Source organism: Camelus bactrianus, chromosome 2 (assembly GCF_048773025.1).
Source record: "Camelus bactrianus isolate YW-2024 breed Bactrian camel chromosome 2, ASM4877302v1, whole genome shotgun sequence".
Classification (NCBI taxonomy): Eukaryota; Metazoa; Chordata; class Mammalia; order Artiodactyla; family Camelidae; genus Camelus; species Camelus bactrianus.
The window spans coordinates 91,161,619-91,177,087 of NC_133540.1; the positions used below are offsets into that span (position 1 = coordinate 91,161,619).

Sequence of the window (15,469 nt, forward strand, 5' to 3'; positions counted from 1 at the left end):
CTTCAGGGTGTATGAGTTCATGTGGGTCTCTTTCTGGGGAGAGATGGGTCAGGGAGAGGGAGGCACTGGAGTAGGGCCTTGAGATTAGACAAGATACAGAAAAGCAGAGTACACTGCTTAAACCCAGACTCAAAGGAGAGTTTGTCTTCCAAGGCCCCTTAAAAAACAATTTTGACTTGGAAACTAGATTTTCATGCCAAGAATACATCATTGCTGTGTTTATATGCACATTTCCTTATATATCATTCATTCTGTGTGTGCTGCTGCTAATCCCTCAGTGAATTTTTACCAGGAGCATTGCTATTAAGCAGTTATTTTTGTTTGTTTTGCTTGAATTTTTTTTAATTAATTTTTTAAATTGAAGTACAGTTACAATGTGTCAATTTCTGGTGTACAGCACAATGTCCCAATCATACATATACATATATATATATTCATTTTCATTGAAGGTTATTATAAGATATTGAGCCTAGCTCCCTGTGCTATACAGAAGAAACTTCTTTAAATCTATTTTTATATATAGTGGCTAAAACTTGTAAATCTCAAACTCCCAAATTTATCCCCTCCCACCCCCTTTCCCTGGTAACTATACTATTAAGCACTTATGAGTGGAGTCTGATTAGGCCAGTACAGCAACCCCTCTCTTTCCCTTCATGTGTCTAAATTCCCCACTGAACTCTTTGGTCACATTTCAACCTATCAAATGTTAAATATTAAATGTATATTGTGTGTGCAGTACATACAGATATGGGAAAAGACTCTATAAATTAACCTTTAGCATTACGATTAACCCTTGGATTTACAAACCCTTCCAAATAACCACGAATCAATAGGAATTTGGCACAAAAGAATAAGAATCAGAAAAGAAAAACAATTAGAACAGAAATGTGTGGGAGCTCTGAATTGTTATAATATGTCTGGATTTCACAGGCAATGCAGATACCAGGAATCATTTATGTATCCCAATTTCTCTGTTTACCAATTAAAAAAAAAATCTCTAAGAAAAGTAACAATAGCTAAGCTGTACTTGGGGGCCGTATCAACTTAATGTTTTTAAAAAATGGGAAGGGGGGATGAATAAGAGGAGAAATGTGGAAGGCAAAGTTCATCCAAAAAGGATAACCCCAAGGAGTAATTCCCAAATCTCTTTTCCAGCAACATGTGTACTCTGAGGCTCATGGTTTACACAAGAATACTATTAAATGGTGCAGTAAAGATCCCTTAATACCAACACAAAGTAGTACAAAATGTTAATACAAACGTGCCACTAGCAGGTACAAAATTTCATCAAAGGAGAACTGGGCATCGGCCCAGCACACTTGTTATATTCCCCCAATTCCCGGCGATGGCCGTAACTTAAAGCTTTATGTTTGCGTCTGGGAAACAAGAAACATCTCCAATCCTTTACCTATCACTGCAGCTTATTCTAAGGTAATAACGCCTCTGCATCTCATCGGTCCTCAATGAAAGGTACAAAGAAGGCCTAAATTTTCCTTTAAAACAAAATCTCATAAATCCAAATGTATCTTAGGTACCCTGGTTCAGGAAGCCTAGCCCAGGATCAAGTATAATGAAGGCTCTCAAATGACTTTGGGAAGAAGAGAAAATGGGCTTCTCAACCTGGTACAAAAAAGCACATGTTCCCAGAGTCTCTGAGTAGCAGCACAGGTAACAGCACTCTAGTTTAATAATAATACTACAGCCCGGGCTGCTTTTGCCTATTAAAGCATCTCCAATGGTAAAAATGCAAACTTGCCTATCCTAGTTTTGTTTGAAAGTACATTTGTTTGAAAATACTAATAGATTAATACAATTTTTAAATTTGAAAAGATTCTGGATTGCATTGAAAGTTTTTCTCTCAGGATGGGGAAGGGCACAGCTCAGTGGTAGAGCGCATGCTTAGCAAGCACGAGGTCCTGGATTCAATCCCCAGTACCTCCATTAAAAATAATTAATTACATGTTTGAAAAAAAAAGTTTTAATAAAGTTTTTTTTTTCCTCTCTCTCTCTCAAACCAAAGAGCAGACACTGATATCCAGCTAATAAGTAAAACACTAGAATTTACTGAACCAGTTGGGACTTAGGTCTCTTTTATCTCAGGTCCAATAAAATTTTAGTGGTAGAACTGTTCAGGAACACAGTCTGAATGTCTTATCTTTTATACAAAGAAAACGAGCTGCTGCCCTGTTTAACATACCATGGGGTCATTTCAGTTCCTCTTTCCATAAAATAATGGAAGAGACAGAGGAACAGTCACTGTGTATCTGCCAGTATATATTAAAAAAAAGAAGGCAGTAAAACTGAATGATGGCAATGAGGATTCCAAGCCACATAGATTCAGTGACCAGATGAGGTGCAGAGAGGACTTGGAACACGCAGGCAGGGCCTTCCTCCAGCAAGCACACGGCTTCTTCACTGCAGCCCGCCATCAGCTTTAGATGCGCACAGCACCGAGAAGCAAGGAGACCCACCTCAAGGACTTCCATCTGTCTTTCTCTATGTGATTTTCAGGTCCTTCACTCTCATAGGAAGCCAAGTAGAGAGCTGCAATCAATGAAAAGTAAGAATGCATTAACACCGAAGCCTTCTCTGAGGCATTACCCAGTACCATCCCTCCCCTGTTCCACTGGAGCCAAACCCTACAGCAAAACACACTCTTTAAAATGTCAAATCACCACTGGCAAGCTTCCTAGTTTCACTGAGAGCACAGAAGGCCACTTTGCCCCTGGCTGACCATCTGAACAAAAACCCAAGGGCTGCTAAGCCAAAAAGGTTAACTAAGACACTTGGTTAACGAAGACAATATATGAGGCAAAAAAGGCTTAAAAATGCCAGCCACACGACACTATCATACACTCACGCTTACATTCTTTACAAAGAAGGGGGATGGAAAGGAGAGGCTTTCCTGGTAGATCAATTTTTAAAAGACTTTTTGGCCAGTAAAAAGCCAGATTTTCTAGGCCAGTGTTTCATCCTTCTAATGGTTTTCTGTTTAAGTCAAAAAGAGTTCAAGGATTTAAAAGCTTGTTATTAATCCTGTTTGCAGAGGTCAATAACAATCAAGTCCCCTCTGGAATGGGCAATATTAATTCAAAATGTTCTTTAGTCATTTTCACAAACACCATCAACAGACTATGAGAAAATCTGTTAACAATGCTGTTGATTTCTATACTATTAGGATGAAACAGGTCAACAGAATAAATTCCCACTTTTTTACAAACTTTAAATTTCTGGTCAATTTTTTCTATACACAATACTGTTTCCAACTCAAATTTCCTAATGTTTTAATATGTTAAGACTTTTCCACTACTTTTTCAAACAGCAGGGGTAGCAACTAATTATGTTGCTTTTCAGTTTACCTTGACTATCAACATACCACAAAACACCTTTTTTCTCCATTAAAGCAAGCCCCAACAAGGGGAAAAAAATCCTTCCATAGCTTTCCATTCGTGTCCAAAGCTCTGCAGAGCAAATATTATAAAGAATGTTTAAACATGGAAACATACTGTTTCTGGGTCAAGAGTCAGTGAGTGCCTGACTCAGATACTTTAGGGATAAATCATACGATTTTTCTGTGCAACAGAAAACTCTGAAGATGGAATAACCCTAGAGACAGGCCTCACACTACATGAGCAATCAGGCACCAAGCATTTCTACACCAGTTTCCTGATGGTAAAGTTCGTGGTGGTGGTGGCTCCAGCTAAATAGGCTACCCACCATCTTCACTGAAGACTGGGACTGTGAGCAGATACTGCAAGATCTTCCGGTCCCTCTCAAACGGACACTCCACTTGTTTCCACGTCATGAATTCACTCACTTGTTTGGCCAGTTCCCAAAATTTCTAGAAGAGAATAAAAGAAAAGAACGTAAAGACAATGATCAAAAATCATGAGCTTGGATGAGATAATTCCATTTCATCTTCCCCTTTGGCTTCTGATCTTCTGAACTACATAACTTTCTTAATTTAATAAACACTAGGTATAGATGTTTGCTGGGTATTGGTAAAAATTTACTCAAGTACCTTCAGATGATAATGAAGAATAATGGTGTAGCTAATTTATTCTATTCATGATTGTTATTTTCTTACAAAACAGGAGGGGAAGAGAAAACTTGGTTCCAGAGCTTCAGAATCAGCTTAGGTGCCCTGGCCTGGGCTACAGCTGGCGGAGACACTAGTGGATTTTTGCAGCCTAGCCTTACCTCAAAATTGACATGGCCATTTGGAAGGCGGTTGGCACAGCCCTCATTGAGGAAATAAATATCTTTGATTAAAAGACTGAAGAATGGTATCACAATCTAGAAAAAAACAGAAGATACTGGTTTGTTTTGGGCCAATAAACATTTAGTCTCTCATCAAAAAATACAAGAAGTCAATGAACAACGTTAACTCTGGATCATATAAATAGGCTACAATTAACTAAAATACGGACAGGGCTTTGTCTACCTCCCATGACAACAGTTTTCTTCCCTACATAATTGTGCTTCACATGCAAATGCTGTCAATAACCAAAACACAGCAAAGGCAGGTGGCACTGGGAGGAGGATGGCTTCATTGTGTTGCTGGTTTTCCCAATTTTTCTCAGTGCAATAGCATACAATAACATCCGAAAGGTCTAGCCACCATCAAAGGACAAAAAACTAAAAGAACTCTTGCTTTTCATATTTAGCAAATCCTCAGAGCAAAATATTAACAGAATACCTGTCACTGCAGGTGCCAAGATTTTAAGATGCGGGACCCACATCTCCAGAATCTGCACTGTTTTTTATCACTTGGACACCTACATTTTGATGAACTTTTTTTAGATGAACATTTTATTTCATCTGCTCAAGATAATGTGAGAGCTCAGGCTTTTTGGTAACAGTTGCTACAAACTTCCTATTGAGTAAATCTGGGCTTCGTGCAACAGAACAAGTAAGCACCTGCTCTTGTGGGAAACCACGGAAGCAGTTGCTTACACAATATGCTGTGAGATGGGCCCACATGAAGGAGGAATGTAAATGTGTAAATTAAAATTAATGGTCATTTAAAAGACAATGAGCCTTCTTTAGTAAGATTTTCCTGCCTCACATCTTTGGTTGGATATGCTGGCATTTAATTAATTAACCTAAAATAACCCCTCAGAAAGCACCCTAAATCCTACTAAGCCCAGAAAGAACAAAGAGTTTGGAGCCACCACTTTCTCTCAAATGCCAACGTGCTCTTGAAGATTCTAAATTTGCCACAATGCAAATAATGCTCCAAACACGAATTATGGGCTATGTCGTTTACCAAGGGCAGGTCTTTGAAGTTTCCCTAAGCTCATGACTCTAGTGGTACATCTATGCTAAGTGAAGGGAGGTCTGGAAAACGTACATTTGGGCACATACACAAAAACATTAAGTGCCAATTTTCACTTCTAGAAGGAAATTCAGATTTTCCTCTAAAGTCACTTAAAAAAAAAGATAGGCTTTGATTATTTTTTGTTTCACAGATCCCTGAAAATAGCCAAAGTGAATCTTCAATTTTGACAGCCCCTTTGAATATACTTGCAATCAGCTGCTATCATATGGATGTTTCTGAACTGAATTAGTAAAGGCCCCTCATTACCTTCTCTTTCAAATATTACTGGCTATTTCTCTGTAATTTTAGAATCAGACAGTCATAGTAACCATGATAAAAGCACACCTGAACCTCGCTTCTTTGAAAGACCACTTGTGACTGGGAGGCGCTGGGCTTTGGCTCTGCTGGACCTCAGTTTGGCTCCACAACTGACCGGCAGGATAAGCCAGGAGCCTGCCAACCAACTGTGGCCTGAGGGCCAGCTCACCTCGACGCCTGTTTTAGAATGGCCTAGAAACCATACATCTTACATCTTTAAATAGCTGGGAAAATATTAAAATACCAAAACAGTAATATTTCATGAGCATAAAATCATATGAAGTTAAAATTCCAGTGTCCAGACAGCTTTACTGGAAAAAAGCTGCACTCATTCACTCCGCTACACACCAGCCATGCCTGTCTTTGTACCGCTACATCAGAAGCGAGTAGTTGCAACGGAAACCGTATGGTTTACAAAGCCTGCAACATTGATGACCTGGCCGTTAAAAGAAAAAGTGTGCCAACTCCTGGTAGAAGGCTAACCTACTAAGAAAGCCTCACTTAAAAATGGGAATAGTAATAACTACCTCATTGAGCTGTGGTGAAGATTACATCAAATAATACAGTTTTGACCTCAAATAAGCATTCCCCAGAAACCAGTGGGCCCCATACAAGGGGACAAATATTACTGATGCATCGTCATAAGGAAAACGAGGGCTGAATTATAATCAAGATGCAGTCTCTGCACGGTGTAAGGGTTTTTAAGTAAGAATGTCATTTCTGTGCTCTGTTCTGCCGTGCTGGGCTGTGAGATTCACATGGTGGGTGCTGTTCCTCACTGTCTCTCATTGATACTCAAACCCTTCCTAAGTTCATGTCCTATACCTCCACCTGGGCGGCAGAGGCTACATCTTATGTGATTTTTTGCATTCCTGGTGCCTGCAATACAATCTACTATTTTTAAAATAAAATTTACTTAAACTAAAACACAAAACAAAACAGGTCACCCATTTTCCCCATCCTCCACCCCCTGCCTGTTCTCTGTATCTATAAACTTGCTTTAAAAAAAATATATATATATATACATATACACACATTTAGATTCCACATGTAAGAGAGATCATACAGTATTTGTCTTTCTCTGTCTGATTTATTTCACTTAGCATAGTGACTTTGAGATCTACCCATGTTGTCACAAATGGTAAGATATTGTTCTTGTTCTGGTTGAAAAATATTCCATTATGTGTGTGTGCATATATACACACACACACACACACACACACACACCACAATTTCTTCATACATTCGTCCATCAATAGACACTCATGTTGTTTCTATATATTGGCTTTGTAAATAATTTTTATTTACAAATAATGTTCTGCAGTGAACATGGGGGGGCATGTATATTTTCTAATTATGTAGTGTTCTTGTTTTCCTCAGATAAATACCCAGAAATGGAACTCCTGGACTGATTCACTATTAATTGTCTGAATCACTCTTCCAAGAACAGAAATAGAAATAATCTCCCTTAAGATAATCCTGATCTGGAGGGAGGGCATAGCTCAGTGGTAGAGGGTGTGCTTAACATGCACGAGGTCCTGGATTCACTCCCCAGTACCAGCATTAAATTAAAAAAAGAAAAGATGATCCTGATCGCTTCCTTATGCCCACATGCCAGACAAAAGTCTCATGGGCTTCAACTTCCCATTTACTCTGAAGCCCCTACACACATCTGCCATAGTAAAAATCAGGAGACTGTAAGGACTTTGGATTCCCATGAGGTAAGGTGAATGTTTAGGCTACTAACAGGAGCAAAAGTTTGGTTTCTAAGAGGTCTTTCAATGTAGTCTTTAGTGACAGAACTTGTCAAGGAGCAATGTTTCTCTTTCACAATATTCTTAATTCAGAAACTTGGCAACTCTACCTTAAAGGCACTCTCAGTTCCACACCTAGAAATGAATGTTGATGAGCAGGGACAAGTTCCCACGATCACAAATCAAATGATAAAAAGGATTTAAAACCATGAGTACTCATATCAAAAACAGCTATGTAAAGGTTATTTAATGGCCCCTATGTGAAAGACAGGTGTGATTTGTTCTATGATATGGTACCCAGAGAGGTGCCATTTTGGCTACAGAAACATAATTCAAAGACTATTAAAGATTCTATTTCTCCAGTCATGTTGCCAGGAAGATTTTAAAACAGGAAATTACTTAGGAATAGAGTTTATCCTCACTTCAAAAAAGAAAAAAAGAATCCCAATTCTCTTGAATGAAAGATAGAGCTTATTCCAAAACATTCTCATTCATAGCCTTTGAGACCAACTGTGAAAAAGAAATGGTATATTTTTCTTTTAAACTGGTGGTCATATCATTTGTTTTATGAACTAGAGAATACAATCCAAATGCTCACACAGAACAACAACAAAATGAAAGCAGACAGAATCTATTAAATGATGGAAAGGATAAGTACTTTTTTTTGTGGAAAAAGCTGTCAGAGTCCCACAAGTACAACATCCAGTGAGATCTTTTGGGGGAGGGCTGGATTTCAGAATTACTTTGGCCAGTGCTGCGGCTCCTGACGGCTCCTGACGAAGAGAGATGTTCTGGAGCCTCCCTGCTAAGGCAGAGCCCACCTCACTCACTCACCGGGGTCCTGCAGGGAGAGGCCGGCAGCCCACCCGGAGAGTGGAGGGCAGGGTGCGGACCGCCTCCGACGGATCGCCACACTTCAGGGTGCTGGGGCCCTCCCATGCATACCCTCATTTTCCAAAGCTTAAAAAACTCCTGATTAGACTTTTCTCAATCTAGTCACAGGAGGACTGGGATGCAGGCAAGTACAATTTAAAAGCTGGTAAACTCCCTCAAGCTAAGTCGAGGTAGTTACCTCTGCTGCGTCCCATTTCCGACCTTGTTTCTTTATTTAAAAGAAAAATTAATGTATTTACAGTAGCTCTCCAACATGATCATAACTGATAGCTTGGATTTTCTTGAGAAGCAATTTACTATGTTTAAAAAGTGGGGTTTCTTAAATTTAGGGCTTTTTTTTCTTTTTTAAAAAATTATTATCATTATTATTTTTGCCAAGTGGATTTCCAGTTGTGCCACCTAGTTTTCTTTTTTTTTGTATTTTATTTTAATTAATTTATCTATCTTTTAGGGTTTTTTTTCGGGGGGGGGGGTAATTAGGTTTGTTTGTTCATTTATTTAGTTTTAGAGGCAGTACTGGCGATGAACCCAGGACTGTGAGCATGCTAACTAAGCATGTGCTCTGCCACTTGAGCTATACCCTCTCCCACTGTTTTTCTTTTAAATCATAAGAGGCTGAAGCTCCTGAGGGAAAGTGAGTGAGACATCCTGCATTTTTTTACCCTCATTTTCTTTTATTTGTTGAAGATAAAATTAAAATTAAAAGATGAATAGAATCTAAGCAGAGAATAGCTTTCATCAGCCCACTTACTGTAACCAGGTATTTACTTCTCAAATAACATGCTCTCCAAATGTTAAGGTGACTTATCCTTCCCATGTATGGAAATGTGACCCTGAAATGTGCCAGGAGAGGCTCCTCCAAGTCAGGAGGATGGGAGATCCGGGACAGCGGACAGCGTTAAATTGTTTAAGGGCAGGGCAGGCAGAGTAAGGATCATTCATTTCTCAGACATTATCCCTGTGCCTTTTCTGCCTCCCACATAGCCAATTAGCAACAGCAGGCCTAATGCCGCAGCAAGTAACCTACTTTCTGAAAATAAATGACTTAACCTTGGGAGGTAAGCTGATTCTTTTAAGAGAAAAGGTTACATTAAGTCAGCTACCTTGTGCAGAGCTCAAATGTCTGTTTTCCGTTAAATCAAATTACTCTCTGATGCTATTAGTCATCTTAACGTATGACTTAATTCACTGCTTGAAACACAGCTATGACACATTACAAAACAATCATTTAAACAATGCAATAATAACATTTGCAAAGCTCTCCACCAAGTTCCCTTTCCCTTTCCTCAGTCTACCTTTCCTTCAGTGCTCTCCCTTCCCTCTGTGGCAAGTGATAAAAATGTCTACAGTAGGCCAACTTTCTTTCTTAGACCTAAACAGGTAAAAGCATCTCAGAGAAGCAGTTCAAGTTGCAATTCAGTGCAGCACACGGTAACTCCACCATGAACAAAACCCCTTTAAACACATACCTTCTCTCTGCTGCTGTGAGCAGTTAAAGACCTTTGTGCCGCCCCACGAAGAGCCGTTCGGTAATTGTAAAAATTGCTGGAAGGGTCCATCTGATGCTGCGGACAAAGGAGAGGGCAGTATTAACCAGGCACTTCTCATCTGCAGCAAAAATTCAAACTAAGTTGGAGAACTCATTAGGAACAGGATTTATTCCCCCCCCACACACATAGGCATGAAACACATTAGAACACAAATGTTTTCTTTCATGAGGTTTGGTTTATTTATATAAGCTGATGTCAGCTTTGATAATGTTAAATCTAGGCCAAATTCTTTCCAGGTTAACTGTTGAGATTAGACTTAAAATGGATAACAAAGAGTCAAAAACCAGCATAAGAAACCATTTCCTGGTTTCATCTGAAGGTTAATGGGTCAGTTGAAGGTTAGTCACTGTATGGTGATCCAACACTTTGTAGTGGACTTGTTCTCTGCATTTGGTAACAAATCATTCACCAATAATTAAAGCATACTATCTTCCAAAAAGGAAAAGAAATGTATTAGAAAATATCAATAAAGCAGAATGTAATATATCCAATGACAATTCCCAATTTAGAGGAAAGCTTAGGAAAGAACACTTTCTTAATTTTATCTCCAAAGATAGTAGATTCAAAGCACCAACACATAACATGAACGTCTTGACATGATATGTTCAAACACAAATGCCTTTATGCACAATTTTTTTTTGAAGAATCTCCATTTCATATCCTTTGGTTCCATTTTATTTGTTTGTTTTTCTTTTTGCTTTATTGAAGTGCAGTTGGTTTACAATGTTGTGTTAATTTCTGGTGTACAGCATAATGACTCAGGAATACATATATATACCCCTTTTCCTATTATTTTTCATTATAGGTTATTATAAGATATTCAGTATAGTTCTTCGCTTTCTGCACAATTCTTATTCCCTCATAATTATATGCACAGGGCTTTTTCACAGGTTAGCTAAATTTGTTGAAAGGATGGTGAGTGAATATTTCTATAGGGATGAGGAGCTCCTCCCAGGGAATAATGTAAACAAATGAAGCTAGCAGGCCCCAATTCAGGACCCAAATTCCATCCTGGCATGTGATGTCATGTGATTGACAGGTGACCATTTCTTTAGTCAATTCACCCCAAAGTGGACACCTCTCTATGAAAGTGCGAGTTGACCACCTGACTCATTCTCCCTTCCTCCAATTCTGCCTCCTTCTTTTCCCTGGGTCTGTAAGGAGAGATGGGCCTTCTTCTCTGTGGCACCATCTGATCAAGGGACAAGACCACATAAGAATTCCACCTTCCAGGTGCAAAATGTTACTCGACAGCAGAACACCAGCTTCACATACCTCGAGGACGTCAAACTTGGCCGTCTTCACTTTAGCCCAAGTTTTTTTCAGTCGAGAGACTGGGCTCATGTTCATGCCAGCTTCCAGTTGGAAACGGAGGAGAACAAGCAAGTGGAAAGAGAGAAATAAGAGAGGCCATTCTAACGGACATTCTGAAAAAGTATTCATTACTGAGTATAAGGAAATTAACTTTATAAAAAAAACAGCTGAACAATTTTCCAAAGTAGCAGTCCCATTTTATACCCGCACCCAGGTCTGAGAGTTCCACTTGGCCTACTTCCTCACCCATGTTTGGCTCCATCAGTCTTCCTAATTTCAGTCACTCCAGGGTGAAATGGTATTTCACTGTGATCTTAATTTTGATTTGTATTTCTCTGATGTGGTGCATCTTTTCATCTACTTACTATCCATAGGAAATCTTCTTTTGTGAAGTGTCTGAGTATCTTGCCCTTTTTTTCATTGAGTTATTTGTCTATTTATTACTGCTCTGTAGGGGCCTTTATAGATTCTGAGCACGTTCTTTTTCAGCTAGATGTACTACTAGTACTCTCTCCTGTGATGGCTTGTCTTGACATTTTCTTAACAGTATAAGAGAGAAATCAAGTAATCTTCTATTACCTAGACTGTGGACCTACCTCTCCAGGTCCCTAGTTTATATGACCTTTCTGTTCACTATTTTCATGCAGTAAGCCAGAAGAGCTGAAGCTTGGCCAGTATTTTTATGGGAGAGACCAAGGGGAAATAACAGTTTTAAAAAACGGAAAAAAGAATTGGTGACAGAGGGGAATTTATAAGGATCAAAATAATTGAATTAAATTTGGTGGATTCTCTGGCTTCAAACTGGCCCTGACTCTCAAGAATCAGGTAAATCTTCCAGTATTTACTGGGTACCTATAATGTGTAGGATAGCTGTATATCATTTGTCATATAAATTAGGATATTTTTAAATGAACAAGTCATTATCAGTAATTGTGGCAAGACAACAGGTTTAAATAGGGAAAACCAAGGTGCAATGTCATCCCATGCCCTATGTTTATAGAATGAACGGTCACTGGCATTAAAATCCCCATGGTCTAGAGAGGAGCAAAGTTTACATACTAGGGTAAAAAGGTCTGTGGAGGGTAACTGCTAGGAACATGGGTAGTCAGAAAATGTTCCAGTTTCTACGGCCGCCCTCTTGTCTTGCTGATGGAATCATTTAATTTAGTCTCAGATCAGATGCTTCTATAATGCTTAATTACACAAGCTGCCCAAACACTTTCTGAAACCCACCATTTAGACAAGTATCTCACTTGAAACTTTTACAGATAAACATTCAGATGAGGATAAACTGACTAAATGTATCCCATGAATTCTTATACATTGAGAAAAGATTATACGTCCTTGTACCAATTTGGATAGTTAAAGCATTCTGAACGTTCTGAAACAATTCTGGATTGAAGAGTACAGTTTTCATTAACAAAACCATACTATTGGCAAATTTTCAATGGATACATTTCACAAGACCTATAAAAATAAAGAACTCAGATCTTTCGGAAAAACACTCACAGATTATTGCCATCAAGGAATTAAAGTTGCCGATGTTAAAACACTCCCGAGCCACGTCAATGAAATACTCAATCATCCTTGCTCGGTGCTTCTTCTTAACAGGCTGCGTAGAAAAAGAAAAAAAGAGGTCAGCGATCTAACATGTAGGCCCAACATGTTAAAGCATGAAAAAAATAATACAGAGAGAGCTAGAAGAGGAAAAATATTCATTTTCTCACCATGCAAATTTCTGTAGCAACCAAGTAGCTGAGGCGATTAAACCATTCCACGTAAGCCTCTAAGTTACGTGTTTTCTTCCGTTCACTGTAGCAACTCTGTAGAGAAAGTACAGTGAGCAGATGAGTTGGAGGGAAAAAAGAGTGTATCAGGCTCTCATTTCTGACAGATATGGGCCGTTATTCTCAGTTTACCGATCAGGAAGGCTTTTTAGGATGAGAAGAGGGTAGGTGGGGAGAGAGAGAGAACCACTAACATTCTTGACTCTCCTTACAGAAATATGCAAACCTCTCAGTATAGCCCAGTGAAACCCCTGGGTCTAGAAACAGATTCTGCTGCATCCATGACAATGCTCTTCTGTCCCAGGAAACGAAGTTACTCTGGGTGGGAACTGTCCTCAGAAGCACAATTCAAAAAAAAACAAAAAACAAACAAACAAAAAAAAACTAAGGGTGGGGGGTGTTTGGGCTGCATTCTAAAACAAGCCTGCCCAATTAATGGGACGTAAGTACCAACTGCTACCAGCACAATTGCAAGTAAAAACTCAGAGTGCAGTGGACTGACTAGGAAATTTTCTCTTAAAATTAAGTCTAGGACAAAATTTTAGAACATTGTGTAGCAAGAAACGAAATCTCTTCCAAGGTAGATAAATGGAAGCCTACACCATCCTGGTCTTTAGTGGGGTGAGTGACACAATGTTCAAAAACAAAAAGTAATGAAGCTCATCGCCGAGTTCAAGGCCAAGCTTGAACAGGTTAATTACAGCCCTCTTGCCTTCCTTCCAAAAGAAACAAACAAAAAAGTCCACTAGCCTTCTATTGCAAAACCTAATCTTTGCTTCCTGTGCTGAGGGAACCTATTCTAAGGCCGGAAAACAGCTGTTGCTCCTACTCCCAAAGGGGAGCTTTCATTAATGGGTGATGCAGTCTCTGCCTAAAAATTTGAAATGCTTCTGGAGATCACTGGGGGAAAAACTTCTTATGTGCGTACACTGATTTCACAGTCCACGCCTAGAGTTAGTTCCTCTACATACGGGCTTCACTCAGGCAACGACCTGCCATGAGGCTTTCACGTCAGGACGGGAGGCAAAGCAGGAAAGACCCTTCCTTGGCCGGGTGTGCGTCCGGTCTTCACTGCCCTGCTGCGGCTGACTCACGAGCAGAGCATCCTCTCGTATTTATTCCTGACTTAATCTGCTAAAACCATTATGCTTTTATCTCCTACCTTCATCACCACAAATGCCTGCATCTACTTGCTTATTAAATTTCCCAATAAGGAGGTAGAAGAGGCTAAGAGTGGGTGATAGGGTAAGAATACTTTCAAGGCACTTGGAGATCAGGCTCAGAAAAGGCAATGAATCAGACATGGCTAATGAAAAAAAAACTTTGTTTTTGCTTTTTTGCGGGGGAGGGGGGTAGTTAGATTGACTGATTAATCTGAGGTTCTGGGGATTGAACCTAGGACCTCGTGCAACCTGAGCATGGGTTCTATCACTGAGCTATATCCTCCCCCAGCCCTCAAAAAAACTTTCTGATTTTAAAAACTGAAACAAAATTGTCCCAATTTCTGCCTATTATACCACAACCATAGACTAAAGAATTCCATTTCCAACTTCAGCCCTGACCAATTACCTTGTCATTGTCCAAAGGGTCCTTCTGCACAAATGCCTGAACAAATTCTTCTGGGCCAATATAATTGAGCCTCTCCTGAAACACAAACACAGCAGGTCAACAATATTAAAGACAACGAGAAGAAATGGGCTTTCCTTTCTGTCTATTGACCTTTGACACTACCTTCATTATTTTTTGTTTTGTTTTGTTTTGTTTTACTGGAAGTACTGGGGATTGAACCCATGCATGCTAAGCATGTACTCTACTACTGAGCTATACCACCCCCCCCAAACTACCCTCATTTTTTTATGCAGCTTGTAAAATGAGCCTTTAATCCTCAATATTGTCATCATCTTCAAGGTCTGAGCAGGGGCAGTTTTCTGCTTGAGTCAATGTTACACTAGACAGTAAAAGGCTGAGTGAGTTGTGGAAAAATTAATTAGAGGGGGAAGACGAGGAAGGTCAAGAAATGCTGCTCCTCAGACTTGCTTAGTATTTATTTTAAAGTGAATTCCCAGAATATCAGAAAAACTCATATTCAAATGTCTATAAACAAAACATTCCAGCTATTTGAAATAGATTATTTCCCATCTGGGTTATTCTAACCTCTCCCCTGACATGACTGCTGACGAACACATGTCTGGTTGCCAAAGCAAACCGAGCCTGGGTTATAAAGGACAAGGATGACAAGGCCTCACCAGCTCTATGTGAGTCAGCTGCTGGGCCAGCGTGTAAGGGTCACTGCAGACCGTAATGATGTCCCTCTGTATGGACTGGGGCTTGGTCTTGAGAACGGTGAGCCGATCTGTCGACGTGGAGCTGATCTTCGCCAGGACCTCCTCGTACTGGCTGAGCGCAGCGAGCTTGCGGATTAGACACTGGAGCATCTGCTGGACATTCTTCCTATATGTCTGCCAGGGAGTAGAAAAGGATTACCTCCTCGCTCTACTTGAATGTTCTCACCACTGTGCGAGCTCAGGCCCT

General features: G+C 39.7%; 1 protein-coding gene across 3 annotated transcripts in view; it reads right to left on the reverse strand.

The window, feature by feature from the left end:
* The window catches only part of RASGEF1B (RasGEF domain family member 1B), a 37,970-nt gene that overhangs the window by 2,828 nt on the left and 19,673 nt on the right, over positions 1-15,469 (reverse strand). For all 3 annotated transcript variants that reach the window (XM_010974050.3, XM_010974051.3, XM_074346091.1), the window contains 9 exons: positions 15,184-15,396; positions 14,507-14,581; positions 12,878-12,973; positions 12,660-12,762; positions 11,112-11,191; positions 9,756-9,851; positions 4,201-4,296; positions 3,718-3,841; positions 2,472-2,544 (listed from right to left, as the gene is read on the reverse strand). In XM_010974050.3, coding sequence (XP_010972352.2) covers positions 2,472-2,544; positions 3,718-3,841; positions 4,201-4,296; positions 9,756-9,851; positions 11,112-11,191; positions 12,660-12,762; positions 12,878-12,973; positions 14,507-14,581; positions 15,184-15,396 — 956 coding nt within the window. The remainder of the gene's footprint in view (positions 1-2,471; positions 2,545-3,717; positions 3,842-4,200; positions 4,297-9,755; positions 9,852-11,111; positions 11,192-12,659; positions 12,763-12,877; positions 12,974-14,506; positions 14,582-15,183; positions 15,397-15,469) is intronic.